At 35.8% G+C, this 21,194-nt stretch overlaps 4 protein-coding genes, 1 long non-coding RNA gene and 1 pseudogene across 9 annotated transcripts; 1 reads left to right on the top strand and 5 right to left on the bottom strand.

Annotated features, from left to right (window-relative positions):
• Positions 1-1,853: 1,853 nt before the first annotated feature.
• On the bottom strand, positions 1,854-2,612 carry LOC104737542 (uncharacterized protein At5g01610). The gene has a single exon (XM_010457742.3). It carries the CDS (start codon positions 2,486-2,488, stop codon positions 1,985-1,987), a length of 504 nt encoding a protein of 167 aa, XP_010456044.1. The 5' UTR covers positions 2,489-2,612; the 3' UTR covers positions 1,854-1,984.
• A 465-nt stretch (positions 2,613-3,077) lies between these two features.
• LOC104737543 (uncharacterized protein At5g01610) lies at positions 3,078-3,729 on the bottom strand. The gene has a single exon (XM_010457743.3). It carries the CDS (start codon positions 3,597-3,599, stop codon positions 3,132-3,134), a length of 468 nt encoding a protein of 155 aa, XP_010456045.1. The 5' UTR covers positions 3,600-3,729; the 3' UTR covers positions 3,078-3,131.
• Positions 3,730-4,233: 504 nt separating this feature from the next.
• Positions 4,234-7,122, bottom strand: LOC104737544 (exocyst complex component SEC15B pseudogene; annotated as a pseudogene). The gene has a single exon (XR_015577907.1). The product of XR_015577907.1 is annotated as an exocyst complex component SEC15B pseudogene (transcript).
• Positions 7,123-8,420: 1,298 nt separating this feature from the next.
• Positions 8,421-10,843, bottom strand: LOC104737545 (epoxide hydrolase 1). 2 transcript variants are annotated; one of them, XR_759750.3, is made up of 4 exons: positions 10,145-10,843; positions 9,644-9,882; positions 9,221-9,545; positions 8,421-8,917 (listed from the first exon to the last, which is right to left on the bottom strand). XR_759750.3 is itself a non-coding variant. In XM_010457745.3 (3 exons), the coding sequence occupies exons 1-3, from the start codon at positions 10,607-10,609 to the stop codon at positions 9,275-9,277; spliced, it is 975 nt and encodes a 324-aa protein (XP_010456047.1). In that variant the 5' UTR covers positions 10,610-10,843; the 3' UTR covers positions 9,117-9,274. The 2 variants fall into 2 exon arrangements, 1 of the variants encoding a protein (XP_010456047.1); XM_010457745.3 differs by lacking the exon at positions 8,421-8,917 and having other exon boundaries at positions 9,117-9,545.
• Positions 10,844-11,198: 355 nt separating this feature from the next.
• Positions 11,199-13,639, bottom strand: LOC104737546 (putative pectinesterase/pectinesterase inhibitor 41). Its single transcript, XM_010457746.3, has 2 exons — positions 12,556-13,639; positions 11,199-12,003 (listed from the first exon to the last, which is right to left on the bottom strand). Exons 1-2 carry the CDS (start codon positions 13,601-13,603, stop codon positions 11,309-11,311), a joined length of 1,743 nt encoding a protein of 580 aa, XP_010456048.1. The 5' UTR covers positions 13,604-13,639; the 3' UTR covers positions 11,199-11,308.
• A 5,641-nt stretch (positions 13,640-19,280) lies between these two features.
• On the top strand, positions 19,281-20,621 carry LOC104737548 (uncharacterized). Of its 3 annotated transcripts, none has more exons than XR_015577371.1 (4): positions 19,281-19,603; positions 19,697-19,775; positions 19,984-20,090; positions 20,221-20,621. It is a non-coding gene; the product is annotated as an uncharacterized LOC104737548 (long non-coding RNA). The 3 variants fall into 3 exon arrangements; XR_015577370.1 differs by having other exon boundaries at positions 19,718-19,775; positions 19,943-20,090; XR_759751.2 differs by having other exon boundaries at positions 19,943-20,090; positions 20,221-20,519.
• Positions 20,622-21,194: the final 573 nt, after the last annotated feature.

Raw genomic sequence — 21,194 nt, forward strand, 5'->3', positions numbered from 1 at the left:
ACATTGGAATCGAAGGAGCAAGTACCATTGACTTTTATTTATTTTGTTCTACAAAAGTGCGAAGTCATCAATAGTTGACTATTTTCATTTACGGTATTATATGATAATTTTTATTTATTTATTTATGAATTATTATCGATCCTTCGCTACTTGCTTGACACGACTTCCATTGGATGCCTGCATAATTCGTTTGACAAGGACTTGTGTAATGTCAATGTGATGTCTCCCACAAAACTATCTCACTTTGTTAGTCTACGGGAGAAAATATGGAATAGTATCTTCTTTGTAAATGATTGTAATTGTAAAAACCGGAAGACCTTGACCCAAGACTAAGAGTAATCTAAACCTAGAACAAAATTAACATGAAATCAATTGCGGTTAATTTCGAAACTTTTCTTATAAATGCCATATCAAATATCATCAACTCTCAAGAGCTCAACGACACCGGTTTAAAAGGACTTAACCGGAAATATAGGTTTTGTGCACATTCGTAAATTTCCCTATTTGTGTGTTTCAGATCCATTGACAAATGGATCACGACATAAACCATATCTTGAGTTTAAGGCTTAAGTCCAAAACTGTGGTAACGTAGATGACTGTGGTAACGTAGATGACTCTTACGAGAAACGAATTACAAGGATTGAGTTTAAGCAAAGACCCAGAAAACTGGAACTGCTTATTCGACCCATAGTTCAGTTGAATTAAGCTTTAAAAACCTTTCCTCTCAAAAGCCCACCAGAAAGAATTACTTAGATCTCCGGAGCCCTTTTTTTATGTTCTAGTCAGTAATCAAATCTTACCTGATACAAAAGATTATGATCATTTTAACCTGCGTTTCAGTTACTACATTCAAACTCTTTCAGGGTGGTAAATTTGGTTCTTCTCTGCAACACTAGACATCTATCTCAAAAGAGGAGAATCAGACTCATTCGTGTAGATCCATTAGTTATTGTGACATTTCTAAGTTACTGATACTATCTTATGCCTATGAGAATTGGAGTGAATCACAAAGACCAGTATCGATCATCAACACAATGGCATGATGTAATAAAGAAATCAGTGTAGAACTTCAGAGAACCATGTTCTAATTCCATCCCAAAACAAATGAAAAAAATCACAAGACTCTACCAAAAACATCTTCACTAACTAACTCCAACATCTGCAAGCTTCTCTTTTCACCCGAAGAGAAAGATCCGAGATCAACTGATCGATAGACACTATTCTACTAACTGCAGCTCAACCCAATCCGAGATCAAAATATCTCATCAGTGTAGATCCATAGTTATTGTGACATTTCCCAGTTCCTGATACTATCTCAAGCCTATGAGACTGTTAATTTGGAGTGACTCACAAAGACCAGTATCCATCATCAACACAATGGCCTGATGAAATCAGTATAGAACTTCAAAGAACCATATTCTAAATCCATCCCAAAACAGATGAAAACATAAGCAACATTTTACAGTTACCCCAAACGCACAAGAACTCTACCAAACATCTTCACTAAATATCTCTTATATCTCCAAGCTAATTCTCTCTTCATCAAAGAGAAAGAACCAAGATCTAATGATCGATAGATACTATCCTACTTTACTGACAGTAGCTCAATCCCATCCGAGATCTCTGAGTATCTCAAAGATCGATCGAAACAGTCCCCAAAAACTTAATGGCCTCTAATCTACTAACTGCAGCTCCATCCAAACCGAATCAACACAAATAAGGAGTAACCTTTTTATCCACTACCATGATTCAGAAACGAACCTTATAAACAAAAGTAAAACCATTCACTCTTAAGACAAGATATATAGATTTTTCAGATCACAAATCAGCCAAATTCACTTCACAATTACGAATTCCAGAAACTAACGCTCATATTATTGGGACAATACATAACAAAAAGATGCGATCTTTCTCTAAAAGGTAAAGACTTTTTTTTTTGAAAGACAAATTACAAAAAGAAAAAAATTGAACCTTTTTCACAATTTCAAGAGGAAGAAACAAAAGGAGTGTTTCTTCCCGCAAACGAGCCCAATTTCGAATCCTTGCACTCAAAACCACACCCGCACTGAGGCGACTCCAAAAACTCCTGAATCGCGAAGTTGGCCGACGTGATCCCAACTGAAAACTCCATCTCGTCTCCGTTTCTGATAACCTCAACGATGTTAAGCCACAAGAACAATACTTTGACCTTAACACCAGTCAGTTTCTTGAGCTTGTTCTCGGAGATGTAACCACTGATCGTCGATTTGTAATTCAATTGGTAAGAACCCACAAGAGAGAAGCTACACGAATTGTTGAAATAAGCATGGAATTTGCCTGTTGTTGTGTCCAGATCATAAGCCACGACTCCTTTTGGAAGGATTCCCACGGGGAAGTTGTAGCTTTGGAGAAGTGAATACGCCGTCGGAGTATCCGATTCCGCGGTGACGGCGAATGCGAGTGGAGAGAGGAAGATGATAGAAACGATTATAATCGTGAGATGAGACATTTGGGTTTTTGATGGAACACAAAATCAAAAGTTTTGATTTTTGGGTTTTTGATTTCTCCGTCCGTCTTTGGGATTTTGGTTTCTGCGTCGGAGACTTTTTTGTAATGTTCGTTGGAAAATATCTTTAGTAAAAATTAATACGGCGGCGTTCTTAGGTAGACAACTTGACACGACAGGGTGTCAGGTTGTAGTCATGAGACTAATTATTTTTGGAAAAGTTTCTGTAACGGATGATTTTGAAATAATTTATCTTAAGACATTTTGTTAACAAAATGACAAAAAAAAAATGCACACGATTTTCTCTTTCTGAATTGTATAAAGGATTGGATTCTTTTTTTTTTTTCCGGTGAAAGAAATATATAAATTATGTTACAGTTAGACCACTTTACATGGTCTCTTAAGAGTTATTATCATTTGGCTTAGAGTAATTTTGGTAAATGACATTTAAACCCGCAAAAGTGTAAACCAAAAAATGGTTAAGACACCACATGTGTACAGTGTAGACTGACATAAAGAAACCTAATCATACACATTACACACATTAACTAGATTATTAATTAATTTAACTAATAATCTTCATACTCATAAGTTATGACAGAAGCCTTTTTTTTATTCAGTATACACAATACAAGGCCCAGTCGATTTAAGAAGAAAACAAAAGCCCATTACAATCAAACCCACAACCACACTGAGGACTCTCTTCGAAATCAGCCGCCGGGAAACTCGCCGACGCGATTCCGACGGAGAAATCGAGACCGGCGCCGTTAATAAACACTTCAGCGATATTGACCCAGAAGAGAAGCACCTTAACACTAACCCCTTTCAGATTCTTGACATGACCGGGGGATATAACGCCGGAGATGGTTGATTTGTACTTGAGCTGGTACGATTGGATGGTAAATTCACACGAGTCGTTGAAGTAGACTTTGAAATCTCCGGTTTTGGTGTTGAGCTCGTAGTCCAAGACGCCTTTTGGGAGGATTCCTGGTGGTAAGTTGTAGCGTCTGACGGCGTTGTAAGCGGTTAGCTTTTGTTCGGAGACGGCGAAGGAGGCGGTTAAGAAGAGAAAGAAGAAAATGATATTACTACTGAGTTTAGCGTTTGGCGACATGGGTTCTTTTCAGTTTTTGTATCCTATGACTCGTGTTTGAGATTGTATTCTGTTTTGAAGCTTTACTTAAGCTTTGTGTCACTCTCATCATAAGTACAGCAAACGGAAGATAGTTTGTTAGGTGTTTGTGTCTTGTGGACAGTGTAAATCAGCGCGTCTGATGGAGAGACCATGCGATTAGATGGACGGTTGCAATTTGGTTGACAGAGAGGGCACGTGTTCAAAGGAACAAACACGATCACGTGGTAACCAAACCAACCTTGATTGAAAATGAAGAAACAAAGAGTGTATCTTGCATCCCATGATAGGTTTAACCTGGTCACCATTTACCGCTGCGGTAATCGGAGCCTAAACCAAACCCATTCAACCCATGATAGGTTTGAGATCAATCTAACCGAAAATTTCCAAGTTAACACAATCTAAACTCCATTCAAATTGTTTACCTATTTATCTGAGAAAAAAAAATCAAAATCTAAACTAAAACCAAACTTGGATCAAAAGTTTCTTGAAGAATATTTTAATATAAAAAAATGCTTAATTCGATATTAAAACACGTATTTAAACCACCTACTGAAACAGGATCGAAAGGGGAGAGGTCAAGCCTTGGACTGGCTGTGGTGACATGAACTTTGAATTTCGAAATCAAACTATTGAACTCATTTGCGAAAATGCAGGGAAAAAAAAATACACTCCTGGGATGAAGAAATCAGTTTTGTGTTTTTTCTGCCTTTCTTTCTGAGAGACCAACGAATCATCAACAATGAAATATAAAGCAATCATATAATTAACAATAGAGCATATATAAAAACAAAGGACGGGATCGTACTTACGCTTCTGATTTGTGCTTGGATCCATCATCAGCTCACATCTTTCAATCTCTTTATCAACGCATCCAAAGATTTATTCTTCGGGTTTTGCCTCGACCCTCTTGTTCCAAAAGTCCCGAATATACTATCTGATGGATCTCTGAATTTCTCTGAAACGGTCGCAACCTTCCGGTAATCCAAAGCATTGTAGCTTCTTTCTCTAATCACCGGGTTAACAAAATTCTCAGGGTGGCTACTCAAAAGCAAGTTGATCATCTGTCTTATCTCAATGAATGCTTTTTTCATCTCTCTGGCTTCTTTATCCGTGAGCAATGGAGTTAGATTCTCTGTAAATGAGTCCAGCAACTGGATATCCATATCAAGTCCTTTGATTGCAGCCATGCTCAATCTTTTTACAAGATCCCCGCATAATGTTCCAACAATTTTCTCAGAAATGTGGGCAAGGACATCGCGCAAAACCCTTTTCAAAACTTTAGCGGGTAATATCTGTTGCGCGGTGGAAACCAAAGTTTCCAAGTAGATCAACACTTCGTTCATGTACTCATTCCCACCTTGTGGAATATCGTCGCTTGTCCAGTTGACATTCTCTATCAGCGTCATGAAACCATCTATCTTCTTCTTAAGCATTCCTGAGAGTGTATCTTCTGCAGCGTTTTGAGATTTGGTCAATGGGAAATGCCTCCGACCTCTCTCTGCCATTCTCAAAGGAACTCCTGAAAGCTGTGCAGCGTGACGGAAGAAGAAATCGCAAGCACGCTCAAACACGGCCATGTTTGCTGCAACTTGCATTGCCTGAGAAACTCCATGAACAGAAGAGTTAATCAGCTTCAACAGAGCCTCGTCGAGAACGTCGCCTAGAAGCCTATCCAGATACTTCTTCACGACATCATAGAAATCAAGCTGACCTCCATGAGACATGAAACTAACCGAATCCTCGATAAAAGACCGCACAATCCGGCAGCAATCTGGGACGGTGGTTGAAAATGGAGCAATGTAAGGAAATGCAGGTACTATATCTGATGTTTGTAACTGGAAAGAGAGCACATTCATGGAATATTCATATTCTTTCTTCATCAACATCTGTTCAAACTTATCTGCTGACAATGCTTCTGTGATCTGTTTACGGCAATCAGATAGTAACAACTCATGATACTTGTCCCTATGCTTACTCAATACTTCGAGAAGGGAATCAACAGCATAGCCATACCTGCGTAGACTCACCCCTAACAGGCTCACATAATCCTTAATCAGCAAGAGATGATTAGCCGTCTGCATCCTAGAGAACTGATCCTCCAACACAGTACACATCTTAATCACAGCAGTATCCCACAAACTCTCCACTTGCTGTTTCGAAATCAAACCTCCACCAGTTCTTAATACTCTATCCTCTACAATGAAAAACCCAGCGATCTGTGCGAAAAACGTCTGATGAGACTCAAGAAACGGAGTCATTGTAGATACCTGGAAGTCAGAGGTAAGCTGAAGATCCCTATTATCAAAATAGTACTTCTTAAAGCTATCTTCAAGAGATAGTGTCTGATGAATGTGATAAGCTCTATAAAGTGGAGTCAAGTCAAAACCAAGCAATCCACCTCCGGAACTACCAGCGTCGCTGCTGTCAGGGCCAGAGCCAAATTCATCATCCTCTTCTTCGTTAAGCGCATAAACGCAATCACGTAAACTAAGCCTGCTCTGCTCCTCAGCTTGCCTCTGCTTGATCCTGAGCTCTTCCTCACGCTGACGAGCCGCGGAAGCTTCACCAATAGCCAACTGACCCAAATTTCGACTCACCACACGGATCTCAACCAACCAATCACCAAACTCCTTATTCACTTTCCTCTCCACATAAGATCTAATCGCCGGAATCCTATTCTCAAGCATCCGCTTCAGCGTTGACGAAGGAGTTTTGTCCATGAAATCACTCTCAATCGAGTCCACACACTTCAACGCCATGTAAAAATTACCGCTCTGGAGATGCTGGTTAGCTCGAGAAACAAGCTCCATGACACGAACACAGTGAGTGACGGCTCCAATGGCCAGATCGACGTTCTTAGACACAGTCTGAGCCTCGACAAGCGAATCAAGAGACGAAAGAAGCGGCGCCGCAACGGATTGGAGTTTAGAGTTAGAATCGGAAAGCGCAGATTTAAGCGATTCAACATCTGAGAGAAGCGATTTGAGATCGTCTACGGCGTGAATAAAGTCTTGGTAGTGAGCTTTACATACCTCTTCGATCTCTGACTCCTTAGATCGTGCGAAAAACTTGAGATGGTGAAGAAGAGTCTCTGGTTTCCCTGTACCGAACGTTTTCCGAACAAACGGTCCTAAATCTTCGCCGTTACAAATCGCAGACGAAATCAAGAGTTCGTCGAGCTTCTCCGCCGAGTCAATACCGGCTCCGGCGGCTGTGGAGCCAACTTTACGCCGTCCTTTCGACGATTGCATTATCTCTCTCTCTCTCTCTCTCCGATTAGGTAAAAAGCGTTACAGCGAAGAAGAACAAGAAAAAGAAGGAGGAGGATTTTGGATTGGGACTACGAATTCGATTTGGTGGGTTTTTTTTTTTTTTTTTTTTTTGCTTCAAAGAGAATTTTTGGTTTGACTAAAATGACATCGCTGTAGAAGCGGTGCGACGGAAGAAGACGAGGGTGTTTTTGTCTATTCAGGTGCGGAGTGGTTTTTCTCTTCTGACTGGCGTCTTCAATTAATTGTGAATATTTGTCTAACAAAAGTCGGAGTCTTACGCGTAACTGGCGCGTGATCCGGACGCGTTTGAGATTTAAGTTGGCGAAAAATATCCCACTGATACAAAAACAAACTTATATCCTCCAATCATATAACTAAAAATGGTAAATGAATTTTATTTAGTAGGTAGGTGTAAAGTATAAATGTCCTTGCCAGATTTATTGTTTTTGATAAAATTGTACATTTATATTTTCTATAATGAATTACCTATGCTTAAGAATTCAACATTTTGAAATTTAACTTGGATATAAGAAAAGGTGTGTATATATTGGACTGGACAAAGACAATTCAGAAACAAAAAATTCAACTGCCCTCATTTTTTTTCAACAAAACGAGTGAACCACATATATTTGTACATTTCAATTTTTTTATAACTAATTTCACCTATGCTTAAATGATGTTTTCTAGAGGCCACAAGAATTCAACATTTTGACACAAACTGCTGTAACTGTATACACAATGTGGACGTCATTCCACAACCGTTTTTCCTCTCCCTCAACAAACTACGCTAAAGGCGATTAACCAAGACTATGGTTTCGGCCGACGTCGGCTCCGGCGTCGGACGTACTCCTTCTGTTCGTCTTCCATCTTCTTAATTTATCTTATTCCTTCATAAATCTAGTTTTTTGTAAGATTCAGATTGTGTTCCAAGTCCTCTCTCATAAAAAGGAGTGTTCCAGGAAAGAAGATATTCATTTTTAAGGCAAGGTCTATCCTAATTATCTCAAGCATCCATTTTGGTGATTATGATTATGGTTGAAGAATGAAGATTATGGGTGTAAAAGATGAAATGGATCTCGTTTATGGTTATACAAAACTTATAGCAGATCTTCAAGTGGCGCCATGGCTATTGTCTCCCAAATATTTTTAAAGGCAGAGGAAGACAATCATACATATATCACATATATATATATAGAGTTTATATATAATAATTGTTTTTATTTTATATCTCTTCAATAGAGTTTGATTCCGGCGAATGATCATCTGCAAATTCTTCTGTCGCTTGGTGTTTTAATGATTGCGAAGTGAATTTGGTATTTTCATAGTTGGATGATAGCCAAGAATCGTAACGACTTGTGTTCGAGCACGAAGAAGGAAAATAACAGACTTGATTATCTGTTAGCGAGTAAGTTCTTCTAGACAAGAAGCATCGTTAAATTCACTTCTTTTGTTGTATCGTTTCTTCTTTATTGATCATAAATGTATCTTTATGTGGATCATTTCTCTGTAACTTTGTAAACTCTTATTCGAAGTAAATGAAAATAGATGTTAAAAAAAAAGAATTCAACATTTTGAAATTTTACTTGGACAAAGACAATTCGAAAACAAAAATTCAACTGCCCTCATTTTCTTTTTATTTCAACAAAACGACTGATCCACAAGGTCTTGACTGGTTGATGCATCAAGATAGGCTTTCCACATGGTCTCGACTGGTTCGATGGGGGCTACAAATTGACTCTAGCTGTTGCATTTGTGGCCTTGCGCTGGAAACTCGTGAGCACCTGTTCTTGAGATGCGAATTCAGTGAAACAGTTTGGACCAAAGTCACTCGACGCCTCGGCTACAGACCTTTCACTTTCCACACTTGGGACGCTTTCACGGCTTGGTTGGATCTTAATGACTCCACTTCTCCATGATGCTTCCGAAGATTAACTGCACAAGCCACCCTCTACGCAATTTGGTTGGAGCGAAATAACAGGTATCACAACAACATCTCTGACGGATGCACACACCATATTCAAGCACCTGGATAGGCAAATTCGGGATGCTATTTTGGCAAAACAGAACAGAAGGCAATTCAAGGATCTTTTACTTGACTGGCTGAAATATGACCAGGTTTACCTACTTATGTTCGATTAACTGATCACTCATACCATGTTTTTATTTTTTTGAGCAAGGTGATGAGCGCTGTATAACGCTTTTGTAAATTCAGCAAACATTATGGTTAATAAAATTCACATATTTTTTTTTAAAAAAAAAACGACTGATCGTACAACCAAAATGATAAAGCATTGAAGTTATTATTTACTAAACAAGTAAGACAGTAACCTTGACCGAGAGCGTAATCAACATTGAACTTGACATTGTGCAGACGGAGACCTACTACAAGGATGAGGTTTTGCGGGTTCTGAATTTCTCGAAGAAGCCATAGATATGGTCAGTGACCTCGTCGGGCTTCTCTTGCTGGAGGAAGTGACCTACACCTTCCATTACCACCACTTCTTGTAGAAACGGCACGTGCTTCTTCAGACCACCACCATGTATGTATTCCTTTGTTCCGGGAATATTGTATGTTATGTCTAGATCGCCCACTATGAATTTCACAGGGACCTTGATTTGTAGACCAGCCCACGGAGCCGTTAGTTCCCAGCTTCTACAGGTTAGGATAAGACCAGATCGATTCAGGGCACAGATTAACCATGAAAAGATAATGTATGGCGTAGAACTCGTGCTAGCATTCATAAGACTTACAGGTTCATGGCGCGATAGTAGTTTAGTCCACCGGTGAAACCTTTTTGGCCAAACTTGTCTCCGTAGAAACTGACATCTTGTTCTGTGAGCCAAGCAGGCAAAGAAGGTGGATCAGGTAAACCTCTGAAACCAACTGACTTCGGAATGCAAGGTGGACGTGGGTTACGCGAAACGAAAAATCTGGTTATTAACTTCTTTGTATCAACTTGAGCAAAGTCCTCTTCGATCTCTCCAGCCTCCTGAGAAAATAAACTCAAAAATCATTAGTAAAAGAGACCAAATTTACCAATGATAATTTCACACAACTAAACACCAGACGAAACAAGCATTGCCTATTTAACCAATTTGCCTCAACTCTGGTTGACAATAAAACAATCCTGAACAGTAATTATCAACCCTAAGTATGTATTTGATTGCAACCACATGGAAACTTCATCAAAAACTTCATCAAAGCCCTAATTTTAATTTCAATTCAAGTTTTCATGAGTTTAAAAGTCTCACCTGAAACCTGCAAATGTAGTAATCGTCGCCGAACAAAGCCCTGAACTTATCAACAGGTTTCACAGTAGGATTCCTCGGATTAAACACAACGCTAGTGTTGACCAACGCTTTGACTCGATCAGGCCTGATCATACAAAGCCACCACGCTACAATTGCTCCCCAATCGTGACCGACGAGGAAAACCCGGTCAACACCGAGCGAATCAAGTAATCCGACGAGGTCTCCAACGATATGAAGGATGGTGTAAGATTCAGGAGACTGCGGCGCGTCGGAATCGCCGTAACCTCGGAGATCTGGAGCGATTGCGCGGTAACCTAAGGCGGCAAAGGAGAGGAGCTGGTGGCGCCATGAGTACCAGAGATCGGGGAACCCATGGAGGAAGAGGATCACTGAACCTGAACCGATCGAAGCCACATGCATGTTAATGCCATTGGTTGATATCGTCGTGTGCTCTATCTTCTCCATTGATGAAGAGGCCCACTCTCAGGTGTCAGGTGTGTGTGAAGAAGTGTGAACACAGGTATCTCATTAAATTGAGATATTTATTTATTTACTTTTTTTGGAAAAAATATTCAGCGTGTGAATGGTAATTGCGACTAGAACGAACAAATCATAAGACGGCTCTCTTCTAGGCGTGGACAATGATGGTCCAACTCTATTTGTAAGCAAAAATGATATACAATTAGTCCAATTCTATTTGTAAACTACTCACGTGAATTGTAAATAAAAAATAGTCTAATCCGTAGACAGATTAGTCCGTCCCAACCGCTGTAACTATTGAAACTTTTATTTATTTATTCTTTTTTTGGTCAATCATTGGATCACAACTGGCCGGTTCATTAGCCAAATTCTTACGAAACAAATGAAGCAAGACTCGATCTCTAGTGTGATAGTAGTGCCTTATACCATTGGACTTATTTTGTGCCACTGCACTTTTATTTATTTATTCTTCTGGCTAAGAAAAAAAGAAAACAAAAACCAATGAATTGATTTTTATTATTTTTAATTTCAAATCTTACTACTTATTGATGTATGAATATTTAAATTTATTTGATTTTATCAAAACTCGTTATTTTATAAATGAATGTTCAAAATTACAACAATTGTTATTAAACTGTATTGGACTAAATTTTCCCCAAGTAAATAAATAAATAATACAAGAAATTACGAAAGTAAACCGCTAAGATAAGGTACACCACTCTGAACCATCCAACCATCTCCTAGTAAGAAATTCGAAACAGTGAAATTATTGGCATCGGTAGAATTAATCACGTGATAACCGGGCCAAACCACTCGGTCCGTGGTATTCGAACCGGATCCGGTATTATTATACTCAGCATAGTACAACGTACTCAATGCGAAGTCTCCGTTCCATTCTCTCCAACCAACGGGTTCAACAACCTCGTCAATGTACGATTGCATAACAACCGTACGTGAGTACTCCTTCCACGGTCGTCCCAAATACGTTTTAACCGTATAGTTGCTCGAAGCCAAATCATCAGCCGGTTTAATCGTACAATTGTGGATCGAGATCCCTGTGTTCTGATTCGGATCAGTACGACCTTGAGCTGTAATAGCGTTAAACTGGTTCTGCATCGGTTGTCTCGGATATATGTTACAGTTCTGAAACACGACAGCTGCATTGCCGAAAATGAAATCGACTGTTCCATAAATGTCACATTCTCTATAGAACTGTCTAAGCGAATGCGTGTATAACGTGTCTTGATAAGCTTCGAAGCTGCAACTATAGAAGATGGAGAGATCAGCACTGCTCCTCATAGCCACGGCCTGGTGCTTCTCTGGTCCAGCGGTGTTTCGGAAAGTCATGTTTACGGCGACAAAGTTCGGCGATGTAACAGCTGAGGAAAAAAGATAAAGTCAACATCATAAATGATTTATTCTTTATTTCTATAAATTAAAATGGTAACAGTATAAGTCAATAATGCGTCTTGTCACTTATTCACTACACTCCTAGAAGTAATATAAAGTTTTGTCATATAGTGAACAACGTGCAATTATGACCCGAACTACTACGCACGTAAAAAAGTTTATCAAAGTTTGAATAATTTTTGTGGTTAGTTTTTAAGATTACATCCAAAGTCATCATAGCCATGTGTGTCGTCGGCAACGTAACTAAAGTGCCGGTGACCTCTTTTTTTTTACACGACATATACTATTTTTAAATGCTAAAAATAGACTATTTCAAATTATTTTAAAAAACTTTGTAATAAGATATTAATCATTTATTTTCATCAAACGCACTGTTTTCTAAATTATTACTAGTATATATTTTAAATTGCTCAATATAAATAGTTAAACATAAAAGTTGTGCATGTGCTAAATATAGCAATATTTATTATAAATGAGTGTAAAATAAAATAAAAATTCAGCATTATCTCTTAAAGACGTACCAAAAGTGGCGGAGTTGAAAGTGGTCCAACCGTCGACGACGTTCCGGTTACCGGTAACCACCGTACGGTTAATTCCGTCACCGATCATCATAAGATACCTTTTGTTTTTGGCAATCAAAACGTTTTCCTCATAAACACCTGACGTCACGTAAATAACGAAATAACCGGAGGTGCCGTCAGTTTTGTTGGGCGCCGCCGTAAGAGCTTCCGTTATGGTCGTGAAATTTCCGGTTCCGTTTTGGTTCACCGTTACGATGTCGCTTACTAGGACAGTGTTCACGTCATTGTCGTCGCCGTCGGCGAGCTTCCTCCTGCTTAAAGACTCGTACACGGCGCGTGTGTGTTCCGACATCTTCAACGGTAAAGCTCCGTTGCGGAAGTGACGGAGTGGGTTTGTGTGGGTGTGAGTGCTCTTCGGGTAAGCCCAAGAGTAACCGGCCGCGGCTACTTGTTTCTTCTTCTTTGGAACCCAACCTTTGGTAAATAAAGCGAGTGAGACGCTAAAGAGCTTTGTGTCGTTGATTAGAGGCAATGCGACGCCGTTTCGTATGGTCCAAGAAGAGGACGCGGCGGTGTTGATTCCCTCGAGACATGTTTGCTCGTTAGTCAAAGCCGCGGATAGAAGGGTTTGGATTTCGTCGGCTTTCGAAAACGACAGCGTTTTGGTTGATGATCCGGTGATGTTGACGATATCGAACGAAGTTATGAGATAGTCAGTTGTGACGCTCGCGAGGTAGCGGCAATCTTGGAGAGCGCCAACGGCGGATTTGGAGAGCAGGGCATTGTTGCGTTTGATGTATTTGTCGATCGTTCGCGTGAACTTTCGCGATTGCGTTAGCGATTTGCGGAGGGAGAAGCGGCCGTATTCGCGGACGTCGCCTTGAGATATTTGTGGGAACACTGATTTGCAGAATTTTGGATCCGGTGTTGTTTTGCAGATGGTTGAGGTAGCGTTTGAAGGAGAAGGAAGAGGAAGAATTTGAGAAGCAATGGAGAGTGTTTGAAGAGACAAGAAGAGTGTTAATGTAATGAGTTTGGGAGAATGCATGTTTTTTTGTTGTTGTAATGTAATTAAATGCTTTTTGGTATGATTTTGGAAAAGTTTGTGTTTAGTTTATATAGAGTTATAAATGGGAGTGGGGGAGGTTTGGGATGTGGGTCCGTAATTAAATTTTGTTATTTTGAAACTATAAATATGAATATATAATGGTTCTCATGGTGACTAGTCTCCGATTGTGAGGAACAGTTTTGTTATTATTAAAAGTTTTAAACTACATCGCATTGTTTCACAGTTGTCTCGTATATTCATTCATTCAGAGGTAAAAGAGTTATTTTCGATGTATGATGTAACTCTTAAGGTTTGGTTTACAATTCTTCCCACAGTTTGAACCATGCGGTGAATGAATCTAAGGTTTAGGTGGAGGCTGAAATAATACGATTGCATTCTGTTAGAGGAAGATGTTAATCGATTGTAAAAGGTAGAAAGAACCAATAGAACGATGTCACTCTCATAGTTTTTAGAATTGTCGTCTAAACTAAAATAGTCATTTTGGGATTGTTCTGGTTACATAAGAATGGAAGCACGAGGTTGCTAGCTAGGAGCTAAAAACGTGAAAGAAAAAAAAAAGTTTATTCCATCTACACTAAGGCGCTGATATGGTCCATGTTTAAAACATTTTGTTGCATCGACAAATAATTTGCATGTAGTTTGAATCATGCAGTTTCATACTTACTGACGGACATATTCACTAGACTTGGATGGATGCATACAGTATCTTTGTTTTTTCGGATTAATTTTGTTTGGTTGTTCCAACATTGTTTAAATTTATTAGCCATTAATTGTTTAGTTCTTATGGCTAGAATTAAATATTCTGAGGTTTTGTTTTGACTTTCTACTCAATGATTTACCAGTCCAAATAAATTTATGAAATAATATATTTGCATATTGTCTTTTTCTTTTCCAAAATTGATCCGATATGTAATATGAACTATATAAATAAAGGAAACAAAGAAAATTGTGTTTCATTAGAGAAAGGGAACAAAAAAAATCACAACAAATAATATCTATATGTATTTGTCGGGGCCGTAAATTCTCAAATGTCTGATGCAAAGCCTAAGTATGGAGTATATGGGATGTGTAAATTTAGATTTTCCCTTATTTTCGTATAATTTTTTTTCTTTTCTTTTTTAGTTTTTTTTTTTGTTTTTGGGACTATAGAGTACTATAACAAAACAATAATAATACGACTTTTAGTGTTTCAAAGTCAATGTATTGGAGTCTTGTGAGATAAAAACGCGTTGCTTAGTTATTAGTAAGAGATATTATTATCATCGAACACTGCATCTTCAAAGCTGCCCATCTGTTTTTGGTAAAGATCCACATCCTTCCTTCATTTCTTGGCTCTATATTAAAATTTCTTGGCAGTATTCCTTCGTATGCATAAACCCCAAACTAATGAGGATAGGAAGGTTTTCTAGTATTTTATTTTAATTATATTATGCATCGGGATGTTTGGTTTTGGTGCCGTCGTAGTTGTGTAAATTTCTGAAACTAATCATTATTTCAATTACCTAAACTCGATTTAGATATATTTAAATTTATAATATATCTCAAATGGAAGAAATTTGTCAACGACGGTGGCAATGAGTTAGGCAACTTTTATCTGTGTGATTATCTATGCATATAGGAGTATAATATAGAGTCAATGTTATAGTAGTCAATTATCTTCAAATCTCCGTCATTCCACCTAAATTAAGTAATATAGAGTCAATGTTATATTCAATTATCTATCTTATTAGGTATGGGAGCAAGTTTTTGGCTATTTGACAATAATGAGCAAATTTAAATAACTACACAAAAAGAACTGCATTTCGTTTTTGGAGTTTGTGATAATGTTCAGTTATTATACGCTTATATATATAAGTTTCTTTGTAAAACAGTGCACTTTTAAAACTTAGTTAGATTTTTAGTACATTTACTATTTATAATTCAAAAAATAAATGAGTGTTATTATTTGTGGAATACAAGTGATGTGAGATAAAAAAAAATAAGTGATGTGAGATAAATGAGAAAGTAGGATATAATGTAGTAGTATTTTTTTTTTTTTTACATAATGTAGTAGTATGAAATAACAAAATGGTAGTTATAAAAAAAAGAAATCAGTACAACATATTTAGTGTACATCATAACATAAATATAAATAGTATTATCTTACTCATATTAATTGTATTATATATATATAGTATTCGGGTTAATATGAGTAAGATAGTACATATATATATATATATAAGTAAACTAAATAAATTATAGGGTTAAACTTATGTATTATTATTCATTTGTATATTTAATAAGTTGTACGAAATATATTTATACACTTAATGAGTTGTACATAAACAAAATTATAAATTTAATTCACATGTTAAAAACAAATTGTCAAATAAAATGCATATCAAATAATAAATATAAATATATAGAGTTTTTATACCTAAAAAGTTTTAGAAAATAAATTTATATTGACTAGTATTTTAGTTATTAGATTCAATGATTAATGTAATAAAAACAAAATATATATTTAATTTCAGTGGCATAATTGTTAAAAAAAAAAATTGAGGGTTAGGAAATAATCTAAATAGTAGAAAATAGTGAAAGTATATGTTTTGTCAATTTTAAATAGTGAATAATCAAATTCTCCAATTAGGTTTTCAAAATGTACTAAAATCTCAATTGTCTCTATATGTAAACACACACATACATATAGATATATAGATGTAGTTTGTTAATGTACAATACCAATGCTTTACCATAAAATGTTTCTTTTTGTGTGTTTTCCTGATATAGCGAAGAAATTTGTTTACTTTGTAATATCAAAATCATCAAGTTTAGAATGCATTTCCTTTTTCTTGTCAACATTTTAAAAGCATTATTTGATGAGAATTTAGAAAAAAAATTGTTTGAACAGAAACAATTATATGGTCAACACGCACAAATAATTGAGCACAAGAAGAGTCAAGAAGACCCATGAGTCATGTTCCGGTCCACCTTAAGACTTTGCATCTAAATAAAATAATTATATCGTAAATCGTTTAATATCGTAGAGAATTTTGCAGTTCGTTTTATTACTACACTGGTTACCAAAAAGATACTAGTAGCTATTATTGTTTGTATCTAATCTAATTCGTAATAATTATTTTCGTATTGGTTGGGCAATATGTAAAGAAAAAAAGAAGCAGAATGTTTGAAAATGATGGATTCTGAACAAAGACTTGACTGTGACGTTTCACTTAATTATGATCAAACATTCGTTTAGCTGCATTTTCTTAGTATCTGTTTTTCTGTTTTTCTAATACTTTTACAGTTTGCTGATTTTATATTTCCGATGAGGGGTAACAGAATTGTAATCCATGCGAGTGTCTTTGATAGATAACATACATTTCACGTGTATGTTCTTTTTAGTCGATTACATGCTATTTTACATTATATTAATGTATCATATAAAAGACACGCAAAAATCAATCATCAGTATATAAATTAATGTATTCAAGATTTTGTCATATTTAGCAAAGTAATCCTATAAAAAAACATATTTCTTGCACAGAAGTTAATGCCAAGTCGGTTTATAAAATAAACATTTCTAAGAAACGCTAGTGGTTTCTGATATACAACTATATAAAAATACTCTCAAGTCTAAAGTCTCAACTAACGCATTAATAATACTTCTAGACAGCAACTAAATTAACTCCACGTGGTTGTACTGAATTCGATTTCTTACGTGCACATCAGTACATGCAAGGTTCTACAAGTCAAATTGGTAACTAAACTCGTTTTCCAGAGAAGAAGCAAAGAACTGAGCCATAACGTTTGAGTTTCACAAAGAAACGTGAGAACTCAAGCTGTCACAATATTTTAATCTCACTTGGCATGAGATTTATCTATAACAGACTAACCATAGAGGATCTTTGTAATACACACATATACTATATACATATACATATGCAATAAATCTTATCAAGAATGTTGATAAATTTATAAGTCTAATCCCATCTTTACGATCCAAAATGGTGGTTACAACAGTTTTTAGTTTGCTTCAGTATTATCAATTCTAACGATTAGAATTTAGAAGTCGAGACTAAAAGGGACCAACGGTGAATTGGGTTGCCTCCGTTGAGTTATCGATGCGTATAAAACCGGACCATTTGACCCGCTCCGTCATATTTGCACCAGGCCCTTCATTGGGAGGGAGAAGCAGATATTATACTTTGATGAGTTACAGGAGTTGACGCTAGGAAATTAGCTAGGAAGTTAGACTTTGATGAGTTACAAAATCTCTTTGGGAGGGAGAAGCAAAGATTATGGCCTTGATTGGAGATACTACTAACGCGGATTTCAAAGAGAGTTTTTATAAAAGTTGTATTATTCACCAATCATAAAGTTTTTGGTTATTTGCCTTTTTTCAAGAAAGAGAATCAGACACTGTTTGCGGTTTTTGAGACTGGATAATTAACTCATGGACCACTATTATTTGATCACTCATCTATTACCCAAAAAAACGCACATAAAACAACAATATATATATTTTTTAATATATAATTTATGTTGAGTGAACGAAAACTAAATAATCAACACATATTCTTGTTATATGTTAACGATATTCATTAATTTGAACTATTAAAAAAACCTCATGTATGATTTACTTTATTATTTTTTTCTAAGTTTCCAAATACTTTTTATTAACACAATGTAATAAAGTAATTAACCTCTCTCTCTTACACTATTATTTCTCTCTCTCACTATTATTTCTCATTATATTATAGATAATGTTTTTGACTTATTTTCAGTAAGTCTTTTATACAAACAAAAAATATATAACTCAAATGTTGTTTTAAAAAAAAATATAATATAATTTATGATATTATTGTTAGTTAAACCAATTTGGAACGAAAGATTGATATTATGAATAGATTTGTAAATCAAAGAGTTTGATAATGGTTTTTTTAATTGTGTTGTACTTGTTTTTATGATTGAACTAGTAACTGATTCAATAATAAATATGTATATTAATTTTTAATTTTAAATAAATTTTGGTATTTTAAATCCAAAAATTAAAATATATATTTATTAATACAAAAAATAATAATATATATATATATATACTAGTTATTAATAAAATGATATAAAATCTGCAATGCCAATTGTTTTTAACCAATCAAACATTATTTTGTACCGCTTATTTTGGAATAACCGCACTTGTCCCGCAAATACATTTGTCTCGCACGTACCGCAATTGAACCGTACCGCACAAGCAAATTTTTTGTCTCCCGTTACTAAATCCGCGGTTACCATTCGGACCCTATAAATATCTTCAGCAATTCATTATTGTATATATATATATATAGGCATATGAAAGATGTCATAATGATTCATTTTATCTGTAGTGTTCATCATAGAAATTGAAAATAGATGATTAGATGCTTCCCAGTCCCATCGTAGTACTGTAGGAATGTGTTTGTTACCGTTGTGATTAGAAGAATAAAGATAAATTAATAAACACTTAATTACTGTATATATAATAATAAATTATATTAAAAAAAAAGTTAACAACAACAAACGCATATCTTAAATATTAATCTGACCGTTGTGAATTTGTAGATTTCCTTTTTTTTTTTTTTTTGCTTTTAAACCTCTAAAAATTAACTTTTGCTTTATAAAACAAAATAGACAACTTTGTCTCTCTGTTTCTCTCTTCTCCCATTGCTCTTCTTCTTCTTCTTCATTCTTCAAAACCCTAAACCAAAAAATAAATATCTTTGTAAGAGTTTGACATGATGTTTCGTTATCTTCTCCGGTTAACGTCTTCATAAAAAAGAAACGCCGATGATGATCAGATTGCTTTCTGCATCATCAGATGGATCCATCTCTGAATTCCGATGATTCTTCTTCTCCATCCAATCCAAAGTAGACATCATTCAAGTATAAAAGCCGATCGATGATGATCAGATCAATCGATCTGTGTAATGATCTCCATCCATCTCCCGAGTCTTCACCGAGTCAGTACGTGATTTACTCTGTTTTTTATTTTATAATACGAGTCTTCAAAACAAGAATGGTGATTTGAATACAAAACCTTGGGGCGGGGATTTTTAGTTTTTGTTTATATATGAGTAGGTCAATGCTGGAGGAACCAACACCAAAAGGCTTGATGACACTGAGAAAACCTTTACTCGTAAGTCTAACCCTCTATAATCTATTTCCTTTACTAATGGGTAAATTGACGATTTCTCTAGTCTCAGAGGCTCTGTAATCTGGGAAATCCACGAGTCTTCTTCTTTAGTGGTTTTAGCTAGAGGACTCAACCTTTGTCTTCTGTTGATGTGTGTTTTTGGATGCTAGAGAGCTTCTTCGTGTATTGATTTATGCAACTATGAATCCAGATGAACGTGTACTGCCCACTAAGCTAAAATTAAAGCCATTATGCAAGCCCCTGAACATCGGATCATCGGATCGGATCCATCTCTGCAATGCTATGGCCTATGCTCAGGTTCTGTCTCTCTCTCTCTCTCGCTCTTCTTTCTCTGTTGATTTTTTCTTTAATTATTATCTTTCCTCTATTGTTGACCTAACCTGTTTACATTATAGAATGCGTTGATGAACGTTTTGTTATTTTGTAGGTGGCAATGGCATGGATGTAATACAACAAACTATGGTGAAGAGAATGGGTTGGTTTCTCTGTTTCCATTATTCGTTTGATCGATTCAGGTAAGCCTGACTCATCAATATGTATGTATTTGTCTCAATTTTTTGTGCTACATCTACATGTGTATGTTTTTTTTGAATAGCATATAGAATGTAATATGTGTTTCACGTGTTTGGTGTTTCTTTTAGACCCTAAATGTGACTGTGGGTATACAATTAAGATGTATCAGAACGAGAATTGTTTTCTGGGGAATGTAGTGTCATCTTACTCATCTTTTGGTCTGTTTCTATTATTTTAGGACTACTAATAAGTAAATAGGATTTAACCCGCGGTATACCGCAGGACTATAATTCATAAAATTTAAATTTTATGTTGTATTAGTTTGTTATTTTGTTATTGTTTTATTAATTTTTAGATTTTTTTAGTTATCAATATTTATTTGATTTACCGAGACGATTTTAATTTTTGATATACAACTTTATGTTTTTTAAATAAAATAATTAAGTTTTTTTTATTTTTAATATAGATGTTAAAATATTATTTAGATTTTGATCTATGGCACACCGCATAATTGTGTTTTTTTATGTAGAACAATATAGAGATATGTCGGAAGTAAATTTTTAAAAATGTTAATAAATATATAACGTGAGTAGAATATGCAAGTTAATAAATTTAGAACTCATATGACAATAATTTTAAACCTAGCATGTACTATTGAATCAATTGAAAATGTAAAATAGTCTGCTTTAATAAAACAAAACTAACGTTTCAAATATAAATTATCACCAAACCCACGTTAGAAACACCAACATCACTTATGATTTTTAAAAGCTTTCATTCTTATAATCAAAGATTTTCTCCCTCATTTACTTCTTCTTCCCGACCTCCTCTTCTAATTTTCTGCATTTTTTTTTCATTTTTGTTCTTAATTCCATCGGTCCCTTAATC

Source organism: Camelina sativa, chromosome 13 (assembly GCF_030686135.1).
Source record: "Camelina sativa cultivar CO46 ecotype springtype chromosome 13, ASM3068613v1".
In the NCBI taxonomy this organism is placed as follows: domain Eukaryota; kingdom Viridiplantae; phylum Streptophyta; class Magnoliopsida; order Brassicales; family Brassicaceae; genus Camelina; species Camelina sativa.

Bases quoted from the DNA above. Each gene is read 5' to 3' on its own strand.
- LOC104737542 (XM_010457742.3), bottom strand. From the start codon at position 2,488: ATGTCTCATCTCACGATTATAATCGTTTCTATCATCTTCCTCTCTCCA.
- LOC104737543 (XM_010457743.3), bottom strand. From the start codon at position 3,599: ATGTCGCCAAACGCTAAACTCAGTAGTAATATCATTTTCTTCTTTCTC.
- LOC104737545 (XM_010457745.3), bottom strand. From the start codon at position 10,609: ATGGAGAAGATAGAGCACACGACGATATCAACCAATGGCATTAACATG. The intron at 9,883-10,144 runs GTGAGACTTTTA...TTATTTTCTCAG, and splicing joins ACTACATTTGCAGGTTTCAG to GAGGCTGGAGAGATCGAAGA. The intron at 9,546-9,643 runs GTAAGTCTTATG...CCTAACCTGTAG, and splicing joins TACTATCGCGCCATGAACCT to AAGCTGGGAACTAACGGCTC.
- LOC104737546 (XM_010457746.3), bottom strand. From the start codon at position 13,603: ATGCATTCTCCCAAACTCATTACATTAACACTCTTCTTGTCTCTTCAA. The intron at 12,004-12,555 runs GTACGTCTTTAA...TTTTTTCCTCAG, and splicing joins TTTCAACTCCGCCACTTTTG to CTGTTACATCGCCGAACTTT.